Source organism: Cydia pomonella, chromosome 2, assembly GCF_033807575.1.
Source record: "Cydia pomonella isolate Wapato2018A chromosome 2, ilCydPomo1, whole genome shotgun sequence".
NCBI classification, from domain to species: Eukaryota; Metazoa; Arthropoda; class Insecta; order Lepidoptera; family Tortricidae; genus Cydia; species Cydia pomonella.
This window is the reverse complement of record NC_084704.1, coordinates 154026-179229: the sequence shown is the minus strand read 5'-3', so window position 1 is coordinate 179229 and position 25204 is coordinate 154026. Positions and strand designations below refer to the sequence as shown.

Sequence of the window (25204 nt, the reverse complement as noted above, 5' to 3'; positions counted from 1 at the left end):
TTACATCCAATTTAGCCGACTGATCAAATACTGCAATGTAATGACATTCGCAACCATCTAAATGAGCCTTAAGCCTTACGTACTAGAACTATAGTATACTGTATAATCTTTTCGTACTAACCTTGACCAGTTGCGAGTTGATCCATTTTGCGAATGTTTTCTTCTGTACGTCCTCTCGCTCGTCTGCAACAAAACGAACACATTAATAGCTCCATCGACCACACTGTGAAGTAACCATTTGTAAATCTTATCGCCAAGACATAAGGTCCAATGATGTTGGGTGTTAGTTCATATGTCACACACAATAAATAAAACCACTTTATATCAAAAACACTGGATCTCAGTACCATCTTCAGTAGTTTGCTCTGAGGCAAGCGCGCTCGCGATCACCTCCCATCCTTTCAGCAGCGTTATCATCGCATACTACAGCCTCTGGCTATTATTTTACAAAACAAATGGAATAGTTTGTCAACAATGCCGTCTGTTTGTCAACTGGCGAATATCTGCGGATGAGCGGTGAGCTACTGAGGAACCTACTATAGTTGCGCGAGAGCCGGCATCGGCAGCGTGAGTGGGATCTTTTTACTGACTGACATTTATTTAGCCGCAAGTATATTCAATCAAAGTGATACGAATAGTTTAATTCGATCGATTTACTACTTGGCAGCGTGACGGCAATGTACCAATATCAGATCCAACATAAATTAAGGTGATTCTATGTATGAACCAGGTATTTATTCCTACTTTCATCTGGGACTTGTGTACATTTTGTTACGTCAGTGTCACCTCACACCCATCATTTGAGTTCTTATATTTTGTAATTTTTTGTCAATGATTTAAATTTCGCATTCCCATTACGGCAGTTTGCCAGACGAAGGGTTAGTAATGAGTTTAAACCGAAAATAAATTATAATCATATTAAATTTGCCGTCATAACGTCATGTTACTTGTTATTACTTTGCATTTTCTTATTTTTATTTCGAATACAAAGGATTTTTGGACCGAATCCTAATTCGATAATAATGTCAAATAATCTTTACAAGCTCCCGGCAAATGTGCAGATGGAGACAGCGCGTTATCCGCGCTCCAGCAGCTCCGCTCGGGTTCGGCTCGCGGCGCGCCCACAATTGCCACCGCAGCTGATATCCATACAAGATTGAAAATTCAAGATTGATTAATGGCATCGCTCGCAGACGTTTCTGCTTGATACAAAGTTAATTTATAGGGCCAGTCGCCATCAGATATATCGGAGCGGCCGAGGCGCTCACAAATATCTGAATTCGCTTCTATTGTCAAGGCGCTAGAGTGAGTGTTCAGATATTTTGGAGCACCTCGGCCGCTCTGATATATCTGATGGCGACTGTACAAGATTAAAGACCAAAAATACATCATTAAAAATACCTATAACAACAAGCAGTAGATGACGGGCGACAAAGCAAGATCAAGATATTCAAGATTTGCGGGCAGCCCGGCAATCTTATAGGGCCGGCAAAGGTAACACACCTGGATTGGCCGCAAAATCCGACCCGACGAAATGTCTCGCCTGATCCACGAATATTTAGGTCTCTATTTCTAAAGGTGTTTAATACAAATGGTCGAGAATGTAGACAGTAAACAGCACTTAACACTTCAACTCGAATTCTCAGGATTGCAAAACAATGTAATAATCAAATATGCAGTCAGGCAGTCACGGACTTTAACTGTTGGTCCATTTAAGGTTTGTTATGAAGTTGGATACATTACTTAAAAACCAAAGTAGCTTATCACATAAAGTCCATGACCATTGACTAATAGTGATAACACAATGTTTGATACTCAAAGTGACTTAAAAGCTGATCCAATGACACCATCATTTTTTATTGGTTTGTTTACATATTTACCGAAATCATTCTCTACAATGAGATTACAATCATAAGAGATACGCAGGTCAAGCCCATAATCGTATTATATCACCCCGTTGACAGCATCACTCGGCATTCAGAATCTCGAGAATTAGCAATTCGAATGTAAACCGTTGCGTCACCTGCGCTGCGCCAGCGACGTGCATTATAACTTGGATTTAACTGACCAATGGTCGACTTTATGTGTTTGGAATAAAGATTATGTAGGTCCGGCCAATTAATCGAGAAGACGGTAGTAACAGAAACACTGATTATTTATATTATATACCTTATGTCATGATGATAAGATTCAAGAAAAGTCAAATTGTTTAGTACAAGTTAAAGTAATTGCCTTGCAGAGCGTGCTTGAAGGTCAGTTTTTATAATTTTGATGCTTTGCGAAACAAAATTTCAGTATATTACTTGGTCATTATTTAGGGTATTCTAGTCATGGCCGGAACGATAAAATAGGACCATATTGTTTTACTAAATGGCCAACCAAGTTGAGGACTTTATTACTTGGTGATGTCATTAGCGATATGTCAGACGTCATGATTGGAAGTGCATTATGTCATTAGGCACGTGATATCATCTAATGACAGATAAAAAACATGGCGAAACTACTAAATAAAACCGCCAGATTTTTTCTTGGTATCAGAGGTATCGATATACGTCAACTCGCCGATACGAGTAAATAAATTTTATTTCACAAATCTGCGTCAGTCATCATCAAAATAACGAGAAACATATACCTACACACAAAACCGGCCGAATTGCAAACCTTATCGTTTGTAAATCATTCATAAATAAGTATCTAAATATTGAGTAAAAGTGACTCGATAGTTGAATCTGAAAGCATCCGAGTGTCAAGGCCAAGTGCAGTCCGAGCCCGGCTTCAAACGTCACGCCCGACTGCACGGTAATCTTGACGATACAGACGTTCCTCGGCTAAATTTAGACAATAACTCGAACAAACCATAATATTTACACTAAGTTGCAGATGCTTGAAGGCATGTTATGTTATGTCTATGTCCGTTTCCACGCGCAGCATCCTGATAAAGAATATTTGTGGCTACGTGACCAGTTAAAATTAACACTGATCTTCATTATCCCCGGGTGCAAAAAAGAGGGCTGTTATATGTTTGACGCCTATATTTGTCTGTGGCATCGTAGCTCTTAAACGGATGAACCGTTTTCGTTGCGGTTTTTTCACGTGAAAGCGAGTTTCCTCGCGGTGATTCTTAGCTATGTTTAATAAAAATCGATCCAGAATTTTTTTTATTACTTTATTTAGAAACAAACAATTTGAAGAGTATCAGCTCCTTTCCAATGATGTAAGGTATTTTGGGTATCAAATTGATTTTGGCATTATGCGTAGCGGGTTTTTATTTTAATTTAATAGTTATTTTACAATATACAGGTTTTAAGAATCTAGGGATCGAATCTAATCGATCTAATAGAAATATAGTCGTAAGAATGGTAGGCCAAGTATATTTGGCCCAATAAGTGGCGTGGCTGAAGGATAGAAAGAAAAAATGATATCTCGTAAAACTTATTCTATTCTTATCTTATTAATATCCTAAAAGATCATGCCCTTACTGAAACATTTTCCGCATCTCGACCATTTATTTTATTTTATTTTATTTTATTTTATTTTATTTTTTCCAAGACAATACGTAGGTATATGAATTTAACGCTCCACGTGTGATATTGTTCATTCATAATGCAAGATGCAGGCCCGTGTAATCAATACCCTTAAACCTTTAACAGGCATAAGGGTCTCAGTAATTACGCAAAATTGAACCCTATCACTGTTAGATAAAGTTCAAAATCTGGCTTAAACCATGCATGCTCGACCCACTTCGGTTTATGACCGAGACTAACAAACAACGATACAGAAGCAATAATGAAACACGCGACAAAATCAAATGTCATTTACAATATCCTTTACGACCGGCCTGGCCTAGTGGGTACGAGTAGTGACTGCCTGTGAAGCCGATGGTCCTGGGTTGGAATCCCGGCCGGCCGGTTAATTGTGTGATGAGCACAGATATTTGTTCTTGAGTCATGGATGTTTTCTATGTATTTAAGTATTTGTATATTATATATATCGTTGTCTGAGTACCTACAACACAAGCCTTCTGGAGCTTACCGTGGGACTTAATCAATTTATGTAAGAATGTCCCTATAATATAATAATATGTCTTGAGTCTCGCAACTCGCTGGTATAATTTGACCTAGCAAACATAATAACTGGGTTTCCTTTTCAATCATTAGCTATATTCAGCTAAAAAAATGAACGAAGATGGAGGGACCTACCCCGAAATAGACAAATAAAATACTGGCCCTTAGAAAACTTACAGATAAATACTAGAATCCACCACTTTTTAGCGATGCAGGGTTGGTTCCATATTAAAAGTTGTTCCGTAGTTATGTCCTTTACAAGTGTAAAATTAGTAACATATACCTCGCTAAGTATGGCCAAAAGATTGAAAAAAAAAACCTCTAGAACCTATGTTAAATCAGACATATATTAAAACTTTGTTGTCTTATATATATATATATATATGTTGTCTTAAATTTACAGATCTACTTCGGATGCGTATACGTGCACGTGCACGGCTCCAACATCTTAGCGCACACGCACGAGCACTCTGTCCTTTATCAATATCGATGACAGTCGCCAATGGTTCCATCGTCTAACACTGTTATCTGACAACCTGTCTGTTGTTGTACCTTATTGCAAACGCGTAAGGTACAACATTGGCCAATAAAGTTGCTGTTACGAAGGGCGATGACGGGAGCTAAGTGACCTGTCAATTGCACGTCCAATCAAGCCGGCGCGACGGAGCGATCGATATGTGATACCATAGTGAGATACATGGTGACATGTGCGTTTGAATTGAACCGACGACAATAGTTAACGGACCATTATATTACGTTACGACTAGATAGGTATCACTTGCATTAACCACTTTTGAAGGGTTAGTTGAATTTAAAGCTGACAACTGGCAACTCGTAGAAAGGTATCAACGTCAATGTCAGGTAGTCAAAAATGCATTTAAATACTGTGAATTTTAGCTGAGGTACCGGGAGCCTCCTGTACAAATGGACGGACGTGTTTAATCATTCGCCAAAACTTTAAACGCTACTGTGTCAATGTGTCATGACATAGCTGGCCTCCGATAAGAATTTTTCTCATTTGCATTACGTCTACGAAACAGTTATTCATTATTTAAACATCCGCAATATCCACGCAACGGCGCGTGCGCGAGATCGATACGGATGTTCTAAACTTTTTGCCTCCAATCCGTTGTCGCTATTAGTGCTACTGCTACAGCAACATTTAACCGATCATTATTGGAATGTTAGGCTTATCTCGTTGCATTAAGGTTTAAGATTGGTCAGTCGTATCGATTTCAAGCGACACAGTTATCTGGACGTTGGTAGGCCTAAGAATGACGAATACGTAAGGTGTATAAATCATATCGTGTGTAGATTGTATTAATTATTCTACCGCGGTGCGAGCGCAAGTGAGTTGAGCTTTCAGACCGTACTGATCCGTAAAAATGTGCTTTGGGTTGCAAACAAGCACGTTACCGTAACCCAGAAGTCGACAAACCGCGGCTCACGAGCCCTATGCGGCTTTTTTGGGGGAACCTTTGTAGCTCTTTAAGCGACCAAAAAAAACATTTTTTAAGTTCTTATACCACGGAAATTACTAAACATGACATTTTCGGCTTTTTTTTCCTAATGACTACTAGGTATTAGGTTAATTACCTACTGGTGACTGTCTCATCTTCTCAAAAGTTGGACCCCTACCGTAACCTAAGGTATAGGGAGCTTCCTTTCAGGGTCAAATATGTGTTTCTATAGAAATCGTCGGCATCAGGGAGACATTCTTCAGAAACTGCACACTCAGCACAGTTACGTTGTCTGTCCATCTCCTCTCCACGTTATGTGGATAAACACCCTACCGACGGCGAGTGGACGGTGATATTAGAAATAAGCAAATTCTCCTCTCTGCCCGTTATACATGTCTTTCCTTAGAGATGTGTAATCGAAGAACGCAATTACACTGGTTCTCTAATCCTGTGATCGGCAACCGATGCTAACGAGTCAGGCGCCGGAGCGTGTGCATTCCGCGCATGCGCGTCGGTTTAGAGAAACCAACACAAGAGGCGCGCGCGCAGACACAAGACGCAGAACCTGACACCGACCCCTTTCACAATGCATCTTAAGGATCATGTATCCAGATTCTTATATGGTATTTTATTTCAGGATCTCTGGATACTCGCTGCATACCTTTAATTAATGTATTCTATATTGTAGGTTCTTATATTTGAATAAATCAGGACGGAGAAAAATGACTCGCATGACTTGACGTGACATTTTATTGAAAGCTTCTAATTCTCAATGAAAATAACCCGAAAAAAGTCGTTTTTGATAATGGAAATCATGACAGAACGAATGCTACGTGACGGCATAAGAAACCAAATTGCCAAAAAGGTTACTAATATTAGCGCTCCCGTATAGACCTCAAACTTTTACATTTACTAGCTAAACCAAAGACAAGCAAAATGTTTATGAACAATACATATGATACAAGCTGTTTTGCTCCCAGCTCGGCGAAATGACGCTGACGATCTCTCAGCCCTATTAGGCACAACGGGCGTGAACTCATGTTACATTGTGCATGGCATGTGCTAATGCATACATTTGCATAATCATCAGCGGTGGGCGATCTTTGAGACGAGAACAATTTAAAAGTTGCAACTTATGAGGACTCCATGTGCAGCCGCATTCTACGAAGGAATATGCAAGCCGTACAACACGACCAACATTTATTTTACTATACAACCCCAAAATAACGAAAACAAAAAACAGAAATATATTCTTTTTTTTTCTTATACTATTATAAATTATAATATTTATACAGTTTCGAAAATGCCGTCTAGAAACCATTACATTTGAGACTCATCTGGAAATTCGACATGCTCTGCATACTTTAGGCGTTATTCATAAACGCGCTACAAGACTCAATTTGCTATTATTCGTTTGTTTTAATCTGTCATTCTGACATTTGTAAGAAACTGTACAACATTTGTAACTAACTGAGGCTTTTAAAGTATTATGAATAGGTGAAGTAGGGTTTGTCGGGGTGGAAATAGTAGATACGTTTTTTCCAAGATGCGATTGCCATTCACAATTTAACCACTTGTTTTTCGCAATAGCTTCCCTTCCCGGAAGTATTTCTAACTTATTTTCCTGACCTGTACTGATGTATATATACGTATGTTGGAAAAATAAATGCTTTTGACTTTTATTTACAAGACTTCTAACCATCGCATAATTTCCCACAATATCCACGGAAGACTTGACTCGAGTTCTTGCCAACTCTAGTTGGTGGAAAGTTAGCTTAGTTAGACGGAATCTATCGGTAGGTACCACCGAAAACCGCCTGAGTCAAAGTTTTGGGGCCGTCACGGTTATCAGGAATGATCTCATCGTCAGTGACCGCGTGCTGCGTCGAGGTCATGCTTTCGATAAATCAAAGTGTTCCTTATCGTTCACGAAACAATGGCCGTCTGTTTACATGGGCTCCAGATTATATCTGACCCACGATTCATTGAGAACTTTCGGGCTCGCTATTAAGATCGGCCTTTGCGAGCCCTTCAAAACTTATTTCCTTTAAAAATATTTTTCTTCAAACTTTAAAAACAAACCATACTTATTTATAATAATATGTTGTGTCAACAGTGCCAAAAACTTACACATGCGTAGCGTAGCCATTTTAGAATCCGTCCGAATAAAGTGAGGTATTGTCATTATAAACGCCTTTTTTTGCATAGAAAATTTGTCATTAATGATGTCATTTTGTCATTGAAAATGGCTTGCAGAGTTAGCTTGGTCCGGTTGTACTTAGACCCGGACCAAGCATGTACTTATATGTGTAGATGCTTCATATTCCAGAGGCTTACTAATTGAAGTCAACGGAAGAAAACATGACGCCTAATCCACTACCACTGGCATCATTATGTGTGACGATACGTATGAGTATGATACTCGTAATAATCATGCAAATGATCCATAGCGGCTATTACGTCCGCGGAAGTGCAATGCCTCCTTATTATATGTCCGCTTACAGCAACACTTAACTACCCTTTAATGGGCCTTAGATGCTTACAATAAGGTTCACAAATAGATAACTTTGTCGACGTACCTACGTCCGTCACAGGATTAACCCGCGTGAGTGGACAGACTACGCATGCATAAGTAGGTATAGGTAGTAGATGCATTCAGAAGTGTGACCGTATGACGTTTGACACTCGCCGCACCACCTGCCCTCGGCGCTGGCGCCGGCGCCTGGCAGACTTCTCGCTTCTTGCAGTAGTATCAAGAATTAAATCTAGAGAACTGACAGCAATACCAAAATTATTTATTTATATAAATATAAATTTATATAATTATAAAGAAATATAAAGGTAAAGGCAAAGGCGTAGAGCTGTGGAAATTATCAATAACTTTAATTTATTCAAAGTTTTGATTATTCTGAGGTCGCTTCTGACTGAACGCCTAGCGACCTTCACATGGAAGAGTTTTGACCCGACTCCGAATGCCGATCTCTCCTAATACGAAGTATACTGACGGATTTTTCTAGCACGCAATAGTCGCAATGTATAAGTTTATCACTCAAGAGCCTCCTGCATGAATTTGATCAATCATTAGCCGCATATGGCATATATTAGAAGAGCTATTCTACTTCTAATAACTAAAAAAACGTCACGTTAAGCTAATGGACGAGTAACTTTCACACGCATCGGGCTACCGCGGTGATAATGGCTCTTACATAACCCTTTATCAGATAGGGCCCGCATGGCGCACATCCATACTTAATGTAGCGGAACATCGCCTAATAATACTAATTTAGTAGTATAATGAGGTCGATACATACTAAACATTAGGTAGCGTTTATAAATAGGGATACCTGCTAAAGTTAAACAGGCGAAATGTCCAAAATCTTATTGAACTAAATTGTATCTTAAGTTCAGATCATTTTGAATGCTCTTGCCTACACATCACCAATTCAATTTTGGTAGAAAGTAGAGTTTCTTTTCAGTCTAAAATTGAAAAACTTGACTCATTATTACAAAACTCGTCTTTAAAACTTCTTAGTGTTTTAAGTCACGATTGGACTCCTTTATTGCGTCTTTTTCAAGAGCAATTCAAAAGGACTCTCGAACATTTGAATAAAGACTCCGTCAAAAATGTATTATACTAACTTATGACTGCATGAGCTGAGTACTATTATTTATAAAATAACTAATATGTAGGTCCTGCTAGTCTTAAAAGTGACAATCAACTGATATCTAAGTATACTAACCAATTATACGCGTCTGCTCATAACAAAACAGTTTATAAAGAATACTCAAGCATTCTCATAATCGATGAATTTGTATGCGCGATTAAAGTGTAAGCCGAGAGAACAATGGAGAGCTCCCGCGGCGACTTATGACAGGGCGTGTGTGTGCTCAGGCGCATGTGTGTGTGACTGTGTGTTTATCAAGTGACGTCACGGAAATCCGTAGCATCAATCAAAACGTGCCTTCATTGACAATCTTGAGTTCCACGTGGAAGTCTGTGCTAAGAAGCTTAAAGAGACTGGAGAATTAATGAAGAACAATGAGGATTTCATGTAAGCATGCATTCTATGCTGTCCGTTGCTGCGGGGTGATTGTTTTTTTAAAATTAGCAATTGGGGTATTAAAGTAAAACCATTAAACAATGATTACTTACTACGAAGAAATAGACAACATATGTGTAACTTTGACTTACAACTAACATTTCTGCTAAAGTTCTTCTTTTACAAACATCACCAATAGTAGCCGATAACACAATGCGCCAAAAGTATCTGATACAAATAAAGATGTATTTCTCCAATTTGCATTCAAAAATCATACCTATCTGCCACAATCATAATTTTTCAAATAGAAGCTTGTCTCGTTTTTAAAGCTAGGTGACGATGTAGATACTGCGCGTAGTCGAATTCACTACTATTCAAAACGACTTTACAAGAACTAAACTACACAAGTATTTTTATAATTGACCCGGGTCTGATGGCGAGCGGTTTTAGGCGTCAGTCGCGAATGCAGAGGACGTTGTTTCGATTCCAGCCCTGAGAACTGAAACTTTAGTCACTTTTTCTTTCTATATGACATCTCAATTTATATGCTTTATATACTTAAGCTTCATTTGTGTTGGTTAACACATGACGTCACCGTGAGGAATCTCGAAGTGATCAAAACGTGCATTGACTACAATATTAAATTCTCCGTGCAAAGTAAATGTGGGCGGCAACAGCACAATAAGTTAGTTTTTACCACGGTCATCGCTCCTGGGAGTTCGGAGTCAACGCTCGTAATGTTTGATCGGCGCGTCATATGGAGTCATTGGGTCAAGGCGTCTGTCCAGCTATGGGACAGTGGGGAGCAACACTATCATTTTAATAATAGTAGTCTCGATAACACTATCACTATAATTTACATAATGAAAATAGTCATTTATTTGGGGACAGTTGGGGACAGTCAGTCTCACAGATCGACCTAGCCCCAAACTTTAAGCTTGTATTATGGGTACCAGGCGATGATATGTCTTATATACGCAGCTAAATACATATTTAGTATTTTAGATAAATAGACAACATCCATAATTCAGGAGCAAATATCCGTGATGAACACAGAACGCTCTTACCGGGATCCGAATCCGAGACCTACTTCGTAGGCAGTGTCATGTCAGTAGATAGTCTATATCAGTTTGGAGTTATTTGTACATAGACACTTGTGTCCTTTGGAAAGGACAATTTTGCAACAAATTTCAAGGCGCCTTGTCCTGCCTTGTCTGCACTTACAATTCGTAGTTTATAATTTATATAAAAGATTTCTGGATTACAATCGTTTTCATAATTTATTTTAAATATATCTTTTAAAATGTGTCAAGGAGTTTTATAGGAGTCTTATTCATTTACGATCCAGTCTAAAAAAGAACCCATAGTCACAATTCAAGTATTTTCAGCGCATCGAGTTACAATGATAGACTCGTAAAACTCAAGTTATTACGAACGCTAATAGTGTCAAGAGCTGTTCGCCGCGCTCGGGCTTCGCGGAACACTTGCTAATTGAACCAATTCCCGGCCATTTCTATTTGCAGTACAATAAAGTTGAGCGAATTCAGCGCAGGCGTTACAGCGCAGACCACTTACATGCTAGACGGAGCGTAGAGAACTACGCAGTCATCACTCGTAGTAGGCGCTTCTATACAAACATATAAAACCGCAGCGTCTCAATCTATTACACATATCAACAAAAATCTGATTTGTTTAAATTTAACTGTGTTTAATTATTTATGAGATGTCAATAATGAGTACCTAGATATTTATATTGTGTTATGTTTATGTTACAATCTAGGACTATAATCATAGGCTTTGGCTGTATAAAGTGGTGTAGGAATTGGAGGATACAACGATTTCGCGATTCGGATTGAAATCTAGACTTGAATAATTCCATACTATTTGAAAGAATATATAGAATTCGGAACTAGGTTTTAATAATTCCATACTATTTGGTTCCATACTAGAAATACTAAAGTGTATAGCAACAAAGAGTACCTATAGCTTCTACGCCGAGTCAGTCGACGCAACGGAGCCACGCCCACGCTGTTACGTCATCCTCCAAATCCAATATTTTTTTTCATGTACAAGTATTGTTTCTTTAAAACACTACATATTGTGGTTTCACAGTGAGTTTTATTGTAATGCTGTGTTACTTATTTGACAATTTACTAATTACTTGACAAGTTTTCGTGCAGTTTCGGAAACCCTCTATAATGCGTAGTCTAGAAGAGCAGTCTATGTGGTAGCATTTTGTCAAACGATTTAATTATGCATTAGTTAAGAGTAGTTAAGCTTGACGGTGAGTCAGTTCGTTAAACTGGTGCTGTACGAATTGGGCGCGCATTGTCCTATGTGGGTTATTGTTTGGGGGAAATGGACACGTCGCCTACACTTGATGACTGGTGTATTAATTAGCACATTCACTTGAACAGTCAGTAGTTGAATTAGCTAAGCGTTCAACGAGGGCAAAATGATCTAAAGGGGTCTCCAGACTAAGCCAGTTTGTGTAATCCCGTCCATACAGGAATCGGGAGAACTGAAGACCTGGTCATGGAACTTTAGTAAAAAAGCGGCCAAGCGCGAGTCGGACTCGCCCATGAAGGGTTCCGTACCATTTATGACGTATTAAAAAAAACTACCTACTAGATCTCGTTCAAACCAATTTTCGGTGGAAGTTTGCATCGTAATGTACATCATATATTTTTATTAGGTTTATCATTCTCTTATTTTAGAAGTTACAGGGGGGGGGACACACATTTCACCACTTTGGAAGTGTCTCTCGCGCAAACTATTCAGTTTAGAAAAAAATTATATTAGAAGCCTCAATATCATTTTTAAAGATCTATCCATAGATACCCCATACGTATGTGTTTGATGAAAAAAAAATTGAGTTTCAGTTCTAAGTATGGGGAACCCCTGAATTTATTATTTTTTTTTTCATTTTTGGTGTGAAAATCTTAATGCGGTTCACAGAATACATCTGCTTAACAAGTTTCAACAGTATAGTTCTTATAGTTTCGGAAAAAAGTGGCTGTGACATACGGACGGACAGACAGACAGACATGACGAATCCATAAGGGTTCCGTTTTTTGTCATTTGGCTACGGAACCCTAAAAAGTTAAGCTATTTGAACACCATTATATAGTTCGAGCAGCGTGTGATCAAATCAAAAGTGAACCGCGGATATCATGTTTTTGAATTTTAATTTGTTGTAAGTTAAAAAAAAGGAAACGTAATCGCTGTGTTCCCTCAAAAATAAAATTGCGCATTTTTAGAAGCAATTTTCATATTTTTAGCTTTTGTGTATAAATTGAAACAATTTTTTAAATTGCGTTTAAGACTGTTTTTTTTCTATCGAGCCAAAGTAAAACAATCAGGATTCGAATCGCTGAAGTCCCTAGAGAAAATCCTCAAGATTGCTAATTTTCGTACATGTACGACAATTTGGCCTGATTTTGATTTTGATTTTTTGGAACTTCCAAAAAGCATTACCAAATTTCAGCCCTTGGGCCTTGGACGATGCCACCCAAAGTCTAGTTTTTGGAGCAAAGGATGACACTTTCCCTCAGAAATAGGTAGGGTCTTTTTGTCCCATATATCGGTACCGCTGTAGAATGCCTAGATAAAAGGTCACAACCATCTGTGTGTAACCAGTTTGTTTACTTATGTAACTAAAGAAAGGGACGTATTTTATGGCAACCCTAGAAATAGGCTAAAATTGTCGAAATTTTCTGTAAACCGTTTGGATCTGTTACAAAAATACACAAACATAAAACTTATTTATTCGCAATTTAGACGAAAATAGGGTTGTTTCCGATTTTTTGAAACGCTTTTAATACATTCTATATACAGTGTAGTTCTTAAGTATAGTTATGTATAGATAGTTATAGTTCTAACACTTGGATAAGATTTACTAACACAATGATCCCTGATGGTCTTAAATAAAGAAATAATAATAAATAAATAAATAATTAACCAGACGTTGCCCTAAAATTCAACTTCTACCCTAAAAACGGCTTTAAATATGTTAAATTAACAAAATATATTTTGACACATGCTGTCGCGCCCAAAACGTTTTTTGAAAATCATGTGACGTCACAGTTTACGGTTTGACACTTAACTAAGTAACACCAAGGCCCCCCGTTGTCTGTTCTCAGTACAAAATTTGATACTCAGGCCGTAGCCACAGGTGGTGGGCAAGCTGTGTATGTGTGGGTTTTTAACCAATTAATAAAATATTATATCATAAAGTATTCATTATCCATTAGCATTTCTATGATGTTTATTTGTAGTAAAGATATCGAAGCTTCAATTAATTGCCCACCACCAAAATGGCTACGGCGTGAGTTTTAAACTTTGTACTGAGAACAGACAAAAGGGGGGGCCTACCGAGTAACCGAAAATCGCATATTGCGGAGATCTTTCTCTTTTACTCTTCCTAATATGTAATTAGAGTGACAGAGAAAAATCTTGACGAACTTCGATGTTCGCGGTTATAGCCCATTGTCAAACCGAGAGTTGAGACGTCACCAGAATCTTCATTGTCGTTTCGTGACGTGTGTTAAAATATATTTTAAATTCAATATTTACAAAAATATGCTCATTAGAGGTCCACTAAAGGTAGTTTAACATGTTCTTATAATCCATAAGAATTTATTGGGATACAATTTTGCCCTAAGATTTGTAGATGGAAAAAACCCTATTGTTATATATTGAAAATTTAAGCTTATTTTGCAAGCCATTTTTGGGATACTGTCTTTTTGATAGACATACGATCATTTTCCAACGGTCCGATAATTTTGACACTCAAATACGATAATTCACTTCCGCGCACATGGCAACACTGTGGCACTGACAAGATCGCATTTTGACGTTTAGATTTACGGAAGATAAGAGAGCATTTATATATTTTTTTTAATTTATCACTGACAAGCATTTCAAGTGCATATTTTATGCATTGTTTTGTGTTGCGTATTGATATACTTTAAATGCATATTCTGCAACAATTATAATGATACAAAAAAATGTTTTTACTTATCAATTATTTTTATGTGGAACGAAACGTAATGCAAATGTCAAACATGTCAAAGAAAGAAGGAACACTTTGCTTGGCTTGGTTGCTAGCAAAGAGCATATAATCACTACGTTCTAGAGGCACAATCAACTACTATCTATGCTTGGCTGGGTTTTGGCGCGTCTCTTATCGTTGTGTTACTAATTAGTTTTTTCATAGTTAAGCAACAATGTCCCATAAACGTGAGAGGAGCATAAATTTCACGTCAGAGGAGGTTGACATTTTAATCAAACTGGTCGAAGTTAATAAACACATTCTTGAAAACAAGAAGAGTGATGCGGTAACCTGGGGCCAAAAAGAAAAATGCTGGAGAGCTATCGCGCTTTCCTTCAACGCTGAAAGTAGGAGTACACATCGCACTTCCAAAAATTTGCGGCTGAAGTACGAGGGTATCAAGCGAGATATCCGAAAAAAGGCAGCACTAATACGAGCAGGAGGGCCTAGTGCGGCGCCTGTTTTTACTCCCACTGAGTCAAAAGTCAAAGATATGATTTTGCTTTCTGTTGATGGCATGGAGAACAATTTTGACTCTGACAGTCTGCCAAATATAGTAGGTAAGTTATTGCTTACATTGACTTACAAATTGAATCATAACAATATAAGCAATTATGTTATTTACTACTTATATACTTATACACTGTATAGGGGCAACCATTTGGGACTGCCACATAGTGAACACAGTCGACAGGGCTCCCAACTACAATACCTATGTTGTGTCTGTCAAGAAAGATTTATTTAATATTACTTATGCCCTACTAATAAAAATAAGTAAAATAAAAATAGCCTTTATTATTGAAGTGTTTACATTTATAAGTATATTATTTATCATTTCCATTGGAAACTCCCAACTCGTCCCTTAACGTAGGCCTCTTCCAACACTTATCCAAGCTTTTCCTCCAGTCTTTTTTAAGTTGTACGACCATCTGTACTGTTGTAGCCTGTTTTTCTGGTGTAATATCTTGGGCTAATGCCCTACTAATTTATTTATTTTTTTGTTTTTGTGACTTTGCACAAAGTCCCTTCACATGATCCAGATGGTATTTATGTATTGAATAATGTCTATTGGTGATATTCAAGAGAAACAGAAAATATTATTTCAACATTGTTTTTATACTTGTTGAAATCATACATTCACCATCCAGAGAACAAAAAAAAGATAATGTTAAAGAAACACCTGTTCTTCCAGCAAAGAACACCCTATGTAAGTTTGAAATATACCTTGTACTTCGGATTGCAAGCATTCTGGTCTCATAATATGATATATTGTTATATCAAATTACCTCTTTTTTGCAGCTGACACTCAGGATGCAGCTGATTTGGGGGAAGCAAGTTCCGAGACACTTACAAAACGGTCTCAGTGGAAGCCTGCCTCATTGAGATTGAGAAAACAACCTGCTTTATGTAAGTTGTACAGCATATAGCTTTATATGCACAACCAGAGATAAGATAATGACTTGAATTTTGGCAACCCTAAATAGCCGAAAGGGATAGTGCCATACATTACAATGGGAGAACATGATTTGTCCCTGAATTGCTGTCAAACTTCGGTTTTGTAGGAAGTTTCTTTTCTGTACGGCAGTCCTATTATTTATTCTGTGCCCTTAGCATAACATATCTAGTTTATTTCTTAAAATTGTTGTTTTTAAACATTATTCTAATACATTACTTTTGTTCTAGGTAAGCCAAAATCTAAGCGGCCATTTGAAAATATAGCTGATTCTAAGATGGAAATTACTGTACTGCAGAAGCAAATTTTAGAGGAAGAATATGTTAATAAAAAGCTTCAATGGGCCTTTGAAGAAGAGGAAAGGCAGCATAAGAGGGAAATGTGGGCCTTAGAAAAAATGGTATTGCTAAAAAAACTAAATGAATTCAATTAGTAAAAACTAAATTGTTAATTTTTATTTTTTTATATGTCAAAAAATTACAACCTATACATATATTAGAAATTATACAATTACAATAGCAAAGATTTAAAATATTCAGTTATTATGTTGTTTCTTACAGTATAGGGATATTGAAAAATTTTAAGAACTCTTTCCATTTTATAGATAGATACATACTTAATTGTTACAAAAAATATATTCATAAAATCAAGTATATTTAGTGTAGTGTTAAAATTTCGCACCTAAACGCCATGTGATATTGATGACGACACAATGTGATAAATAAACAAACTGCTATCAAAAAAAAAGAAAGAATATATTATGTATATACATAATATATTTTATTTATTTATTTTATTGATAAAAATGTTTCCATGACATTACAGTTGAACCAATGCGTCACGAAACTTAGACTAACAGCAATAATAATTATAAGCATTAACAATTATAAAGCAATAATGACATATTGGCAAATTAAATTGGAACAGTTGAGCACCTAGCATCCATCGCCTCACATTTATAAGCTACTACTACATCACTAGCTCAGTGATCCAAACAGGATCTTAGCCTCTGACATAAGAGAGTGCCACTCTGTCCTATCCTGTGCCACTTCACGCCATTTGGGCATTCTTAGGGTGGACAGGTCTTTTAGGGCTTCGTCACTCCAGCAGTATCTGGGATGCACAGACGATCCTCTCCCATCCTCCCTAGGTGACCGAGCCAGCGGAGTCGTGTGGCTTTGATCTCGCCAATTATATTGGGCATTGCAACCAGCTCCTCTAGCTCCGTATTCTTCCTGCACCTCCATGTTCCATCTTCATCTCTGATAGATCCCAGAATTTCCCGCAAGATTTTCCTCTCCGCTACTAAGAGCTTGCTCTCTTCTTTCTGAGTCAAGAGTCGAAGATTCACAAGTTCACACTCATACATCAAAATTGGCCTAATTAATAAATTTTGGTATTTAGGGTGGTCAAAGGTTGGCAACACATAAGTGGCTCCTCCGATGTTGCTTATGTCCATGGGCGGCGATGACTGCTTCCCATCCGGCGGCTCGTCTGTTTGCTGCCTATTACGAGGAACGAACAAACGAACTGTGGTCTGTGTCAGTACGTTCAGAAAACTTATGTACCTGAAGTTCTAAACGTTTAGTTTTCAACGGATTTGAAAAAAATATTTTTTTATACCACCCATATTATGATGTTTGGGTCTACAAAGAAGATTTGTGTAAATTTTCAGATCGATATAAGGCTTAATATTATTTTGTTGAGTATTAGGGGTGAGTTTTTTCAACCAAAGGGGTAGTTCCGGGGGTGGTAGACTCTTGATAATTTTTATTATGATGTTTGGGTCTACAAAGAAGATTTGTATAAATTTTCAGATCGATATAAGGCATAATAGTATTTTTTTGAGTATTAGGGGTGAGTTTTTTCAACTAAAGGGGTAGTTCCGGGGCTGGTAGACTCTAGATAATTTTTATTATGATGTTTGGGTCTACAAAGAAGATTTGTGTAAATTTTCATATCAATATAAGGCTTAATAGTATTTTTTTGAGTATTAGGGGTGAGTTTTTTCAACCAAAGGGGTAGTTCTGGGGGTGGTAGACTCTTGATAATTTTTATTATGATGTTTGGGTCCACAAAGAAGATTTGTGTAAATTTTCAGTACGATATAAGGCTTAATAGTATTTTTTTGAGGCTTAGGGGTGAGTTTTTTTAGCCAAAGGGGTAGTTCCGGGGGTGGTAGATTCTTGATAATTTTTATTATGATGTTTGGGTCTACAAAGAAGATTTGTTTAAATTTTCAGATCGATATAAGGCTTAATAGTATTTTTTTGAGGCTTAGGGGTGCGTTTTTTAAGCCAAAGGGGTAGTTCCGGGGGTGGTAGACTCTTGATAATTTTTGTTATGATTTTTGGGTCTACAAAGAAGATTTGTGTGAAGTTTCAGATTGATACTAGCTCGGGACTGAAAAAATATTTTTTTCAAATCCGTTGAAAACTAAACGTTTAGAACTTCAGGTACATGAAAACTTCCAGTTGCATAGTACTATGTCAAAAGTCGATCCATAGATGATAATAGCATAATTCCAGAAACATCAAATTCTGTAATAATTTATTGTTGTTCATTTAGCAACTAAGGAAGAGCGGTGCCTCTTAATACAAGTATCTGTTACTTAAAAAGAGGTACCAACCCTGTATAATGTAAAGTGACACTTATAAGGAATAAACAATTTTATTATTATTTTTTATTTTTATTTTATTTATCTTTCATTTGTAGTAGTCGGTCGGGTGGGGTGGGATAGTTAAGCATGATATCTTTATGGGAATCAACTTTTTGCCTATTTTTACATTGTAATTTCTGCTTATAGTTTATGAAATAAACGCTAAAACCAATTTTTATTGAGTATGTTAGGTTCTCTAGAGTTTCGCGTTGATTAAAGTGTGTTGGAAAGAAAACTCCTAACTGTCCAAAGTAAACTCTATATTATCCAATATTAGTAAACTAGTGTGTCGTGTGCGATGTCGTTACCTAAGAGGGCTAGGAGTAAGAGTGATTGCATGACGCGAAGTGGACACCGCGTTGCGCAGGCGATGTAACTCGACGCGTGCACTTCCCTAAACCCAACCCGCTCGCGTACACCCGAGTTACGGACCGAATACAAGCTTAGGTACTACTACAATAATCCATGCCTAATTAGACAAACATTCCAACAACAAAAGCCCTCAATAATATTATATTCGTGAATTGAGGTTAATCATTTTTGGATATGACTACTATTCAAATGGTTATTCAAAGATATAAACATAAAAAACACTAACTCTATTGGATCGGCCAGTCTAAAATAAATTACCGAGCCCTGCATTTAAGGATCAGCTGATGACTGATGAATAGATGATGAGATGCTAAGATTGCTTAGCACATCAATCCGCGATAATCTTGAGTCGCAGCAAAATGTATTTTAGCCGCCCTTTCAAAGAAACTACTTCTCTTTCAATATTACATTCATTTTTCTCTTTCCTATCACATTGTGGATGGTGATATCGTGGTGATATTGCATAGTGTAATATCGCATTTACAAGTATATATTATAATACAACCCTCAATGAATGAGTGATTTAATACACACACGAAACGAGCTATGAAAACTGGTTACTTTGTGTAAATTCTTCATACAAAGTGATGTGTTTTTACCATAAGGAAACACGAGGCCCAGGCTCCTAAATACCTACTCTCATACATCTTAACAATTGTTACCAATAAAGATTTTCATTTTTAACTGGCTACTTGTGACTAATTAAACTTGGAGGCCAATTCGAACGTACATTTGACATCAATATGATATCTAGTTTTATTATTATTACGATGTCATTTATATTAGTTACCATTCGCAGGTGCATGACGCTCGTCATTGTCCTTACCTACATGTATTGGCGCGAGCGAGAAAAAACATCATCCACTTGGACAGAGGAATCCTCGATCAGCTCATCAGTCGCTTTCTTTGACAAGTGGTGCGCGACGCGAACGGCTCTGAGCCAGCGTAACACCACTGACTATTGTCAACCTTATCTCAACGCAGTAAGGCTTTTCAATGGTCACCCTTTTGTGTCAATGGTACACTTGTAGTCTGAGCTAATGGAATGATGCGGAAATTGCACCGATTACAAAAACAATCCATGTTAAGTTGTACAAAAAAATACTCACGCACGTAAAGCACTTCTTACATACAATACAATGTCTCTGCTACCTGCTAGCTGACCACCTGCTAGGTGGCGAAACACCTATGGAACTACTTCTAAAGGCAGCGAGGACCGCAGACGCAGACTATATGTATAGTATAGACCGTGTCATTCACGACGACGCGTGCCTTGACTTGTATTGTGATGGTATTAAAGGTTAGATTTGACAAATCTGAGCGTCGTTGTGGATGACACGAACTATGGTGATGTTTCACTTTGGCGCCTTACTCATGGCAAAAATTTTATTCACCCATATTTTATGTAAACTGTACACACAAAGTGGCACAGAAATCAAATTTCTTGACTGTTATGTTTTGTTTTTTTTTTAGATATAAAATTGTATTAAATTTTTGTTAAATTTAAAATTTTAACATAAATATTTTATAAAGTATACAAAATTATTGTCAAAATCCATATCATAGGCCCAGGGCGCCAAATATACAGTTGTCATGTGGCAATGGCATAATGATATATTTATCATCCCACTTAATAAAAACAGATGGATACTTTGTGTTATATGTCCTATTACATGATAAATACAACTAAGAAATGTGTAGCTTCTGGTCCCTGAATTGTTCTAGTGGCATTATTCATAAACACAATACAGCCTCAATTACCTATTTATCATTTATTGTGTCAATAAAAATTTTGGAATGTGGCTCAGTAACCCAAAGAGGGTGTTGGCCTCTGAACAAGTACGCCACTTTTACCGATCCTGCATTGTTTCCTGACAATTATTGGCTTGAAGCTAATGCAGATCCGCTTCCACACTGCCAGCGAAAATGTTAAACTTTTTATTTGTTGGAAAGTATTATTATTGCATCATATGATTCATAAGTTCCACCAATAGAATTGTTTTCATGGCCTGGGTGGCTAAAGCTAAATTTTTAGCCAACATCCAATTACAAATAAATTCTGTAGTCAGGACTTAGTCTTTAAAGAGTTTCAGAGAGCCTGTAAACAAATATTTACCACTAAATGAAAAACTATATATATTATTATTAAATCAAATTCAATGAAATATCAAATGATGTGTAAAATAAAGACTACTGAATTTCTAATAAAAAAGATATCTTCAAAATGTCTAAACAGATGAGAACAGCATAGAAGTAGATCCCATGGGAATAAAAGGTGTATGCATTAATCATTGATTGCTACCTCTTATAATCCATGTGAGAATTTTTACTGATAGACAACACTTGTATTGTAGTTGTTTTGTTTACAGAAAAAGACTGCAATCTTTGGGACAACCATTCACTATACAATCAGACCAATATGTGAATGAATCTTTTCATATCCCGAGTCTCGTCATTATTTTGGGCAAGTGAATCAAATTATTGGTTGTCTTTTGCACTTCATTTAATTTTACCTAGAAATGGACAATCTGGCAAAAGACAAAGATCTATTAGATCGCTAACAGTTTACAACAAAGTTTCTTCAGTCTGAAAAAGTAAGTTGCACCAAGCTGTTACCTAAATTATGTCAACAGAGACACCTGTGAGCTAGCTAGACGTTACGTTATCAGCCGGATAATCTCCGCTAGTGGACGCGGGACATTATCACGGTTACTGTTGTTTACACTCAGATAAGATACAGCCAGAATGTACGGCGGCCGGCGTCGCCCTACCTTCCCTGCTACTCACCCACGTAACTAGCCTCCATAGCGACGCTCCAGATAGCCCTTTTCAATCAAGTTTCTGTGATGGTAAAAAGTTTCCCTTCGACATGACAGCACGCACACACACCCACTCCCAACTAGAAACTTAATCCAAACTTTTCTAAACACTTCACGGGCGCTAGCGGGACGATCCACGTTTCTCTCACTCGACTTTGAGCCACTTTTTATTCACGTTAACACTCAAAAAGTGCACAAATCGGAGAAATTCCACGAGAAAACGAAGAAAACATTAGTATCGCGACAGGTAGCCGAACACAAAAATGACAAGCTAAGGCTAACGCACACGACGCTGAGCTGTCACGCACACCACACTGCGTCACATAGTGGTGTAGTGACATAGTAGTGACAGCTTGAATTACTGGCAACCCAGCACAAAAATGCCGTGTCTACTATGGTCAAGCGAACTCATTTTCATCTCGAACTCACTGTGTGATTAGTATTAATGATAAAACGGAATTTTTGTTTTTAAGATTAAATACATCATTCTTTCTCATTTACTCTCACTACGACGTATCTAGTGTGACAGAGATTACAGAGAAAAATGCCCGCAATGCACAAACTTCGATTTTATCAGTTATATCCCAGTAACCAATTATGAAGTAAAATGCTTCGCATCATTTTTTTAAAGTTCATAACGTGAATTAGGAGTGAGATGATATCAAGTGCGACAACTTATAGTAATGCTGTAGTAGTTAGTGTTGCAAGTAAAAACATATTGGTTCATAATGGGGAGTAAGTAGTGTTTAAGTCGAATTGACATATATCAGAACAAATTTTTATGACTCAGACGTGGAGGTGTTATTAATCGTCATAATTTCATAGAAGTTTGACGTTTAAAACAACACTTGCACGTCTGTCTGTACTATATAGGTTGGTCCACTCGTAGTCCGCGCAAGGACACGTCGCGAGCGAGGCGATCCGGTGATGCTACGGAGTTGATGTAGTGAGCGCATGACCATACAAATTCATTTAAGGAGTTAGTATTCCTTAAATGAATATACGACGATACGATACGACGGACCGACGGATAAACACTAACGATTGTAATGTAATTAAATGTTTGTCCGATGTCTTTGACGAATCATATACTGGAATCTGCACTTTTTGTAAGAAACCATTCGGAATTGTTTAAAACCAAAGGAGAAGTATGCAAAATTAATATTAGGTCTAAAAATCAGCTAGCCGTACCAAATACCAAGTTGGCAATGTGCAGAAAGGGGCCCTATTACCAATGTATTCAAATTACAAATGAACTCCCCGACAGCATAAAACGAGAACCGAATGACATAAAATTTAAAAATACTCTTAAAAAGCTCCTTTTAGAGAAAGCATACTATACAATAGACGAATTTCTAAATGACCAAACACTGGAATAATGCTATGTACTTGCCATTAATTAAATTTTATTATAATATTATTGTTTTGTAAGTATTCATCGACATTCATGCAATATCTAAAATCACGCCATAGTTAATTAATATTAACCATGTTGCTTATTATTTTAATATATTAATAAAATAACCATTACATTTAGTATTTATCATCATTATTTTATTAATTTCATAAACGAACTTGACATTTTATATCTTATATTGCATAAACGTCGATATAAAATATAACGTTATAAATATAGATCTCGTTGCCATAAGTATTAAATAAGTACCTAGACTTAAGAAATATTGAGTGCCCTTACAGGGTGTCATGTACAGTCAGCGTCAAATACTTCGTAGCAGTCAAAGTAGCCAAATAGTTCGGTACACCATATATTTAGTATGGTGTACCGAACTATTTGGCCACTTTGACTGCTACGAATTATTTGACGCTGACTGTACCTACCATCTTCAAATTGTAACACCTAATGTATAATGAGCATGACTGCAATACAATAAAGAATAAAGAAATCATTTTTGCAGTAGATAAGGGACACAACAATAATTGGTAAACTTTGGAGGAGTAGACCTTATCAATCCATACGACTTTGTTCATTATAAAAAAGATTAGTAGATCATAACTTAATTATGTATATAAATTTCGTTTTGTTCTGAATTTCAATCAAGACGTCATATTCATGTCATATTTAACTGACAATGTTAAATCCAATATTACGTACGACAGCCCATTTTTTTATCGTGATAAATGGCAATCGTATTTCACCTATTGTGTCGTAGAATTGGTAAAATTACAACATTTTTTTATCGTTTTGTATTTTTTGTAATGAGCGATATTAAATTTATATTAATATATTACAGTGTTCAGGAAGCAAAATTATATAAATGAAATTTTGTCAATTGCTAGTGTCAGACCAAGATAAGTTGTAACTGTTGTAAGATAAGTTGGCTTGATAACCCAGCCAGTGAGATTTGCTCTTTATACGAAAATCCTGTCAAAGCGTCCTTACGTCTAGCGAAAAAGTGAGCGTTTTACCGGCCGTGAAAACAAAATAATGATTATTCTTAGTGAAAATAATAATATTAAAAAAACCAATATCAAAAATGCAAGTTGGGTACAACTTTAATAGAAATGCCTTATTATATTATGGATGTAGTAGTATTAGGGACATGCGAGGATTTAACTATTGTTATACTTTATTTATACATTTTATTTCAATACTTACACTTGCCATGCGTAAGATGCGTTTCATACGGCGCATTCCCAAGCACAGGCGGGTCTCCCAACCTCACCACCCACGTGACGCGCGGCGGGGAGACGCCGCGCGCGCCGCCTGGCAACCCCGACCGGTGCGTCATGGCGCTGCCACAATGGCGGACATCAGTGCTGCCAACTTACACCGCCTGGGGCGCCACTCACTGTCAGTTCAAACACTTTGTAAACAAACTCAACTTGGTAACTTTTGAGCCAGCGTTCACAAACAATTCTTATTAGAACGTGTTTTGGTTACCACTTTAGCATATTTTTGAATGGTTAAAGTATACTGGAGCTTGGATAACAACAATAACAATCCCAAAGAAAATACTTTTATTAAAAAAGGCTTTATTATAGTCTTAGTGACGTCCCATTGCGTCTGTGGTTTCGAACAATTTGCATGCGGTCCTGGGCCCTAGGCGCTCACTTTCGCCGCTGGCTGTTTGTTTATTATTTCCATCGGCACTAGTTGCGGTTATTTTTGGCCCGTTCACCTTGACTGCAGGCTGCGGTGCTTGCGCATCTATCCACAAACCTTTTATAATCGACTGCCTATATAAGTTCTAGTATAACTTGACCGCGAATTTCTTAACAAACTGAGACAAATGGAGTTCAGCTTATACTTTAATGTCTGTAGT

At 37.2% G+C, this 25204-nt stretch overlaps 2 protein-coding genes across 2 annotated transcripts in view; one reads left to right on the top strand and one right to left on the bottom strand.

Annotated features, from left to right (window-relative positions):
• The window catches only part of LOC133515617 (uncharacterized), a 1004237-nt gene extending 979369 nt beyond the window's left edge, over positions 1–24868 (bottom strand). Inside the window, 2 exon segments of the mRNA XM_061848189.1 lie at positions 122–183; positions 24538–24868. Coding sequence (XP_061704173.1) covers positions 122–183; positions 24538–24670 — 195 coding nt within the window. The 5' untranslated portion in view covers positions 24671–24868.
• On the top strand, positions 13544–20555 carry LOC133530921 (uncharacterized). Its single transcript, XM_061868994.1, has 4 exons — positions 13544–15177; positions 15917–16024; positions 16301–16470; positions 19901–20555. Exons 1-4 carry the CDS (start codon positions 14793–14795, stop codon positions 20009–20011), a joined length of 774 nt encoding a protein of 257 aa, XP_061724978.1. The 5' UTR covers positions 13544–14792; the 3' UTR covers positions 20012–20555.
• Positions 24869–25204: the final 336 nt, after the last annotated feature.

Excerpts from the sequence above, each read along its gene's own strand:
- LOC133530921 (XM_061868994.1), top strand. The coding sequence starts at position 14,793 with ATGTCCCATAAACGTGAGAGGAGCATAAATTTCACGTCAGAGGAGGTT. Across the intron at positions 15,178-15,916 it reads CAGTCTGCCAAATATAGTAG|CTGACACTCAGGATGCAGCT; the intron begins GTAAGTTATTGC and ends TCTTTTTTGCAG. Across the intron at positions 16,025-16,300 it reads GAGAAAACAACCTGCTTTAT|GTAAGCCAAAATCTAAGCGG; the intron begins GTAAGTTGTACA and ends CTTTTGTTCTAG.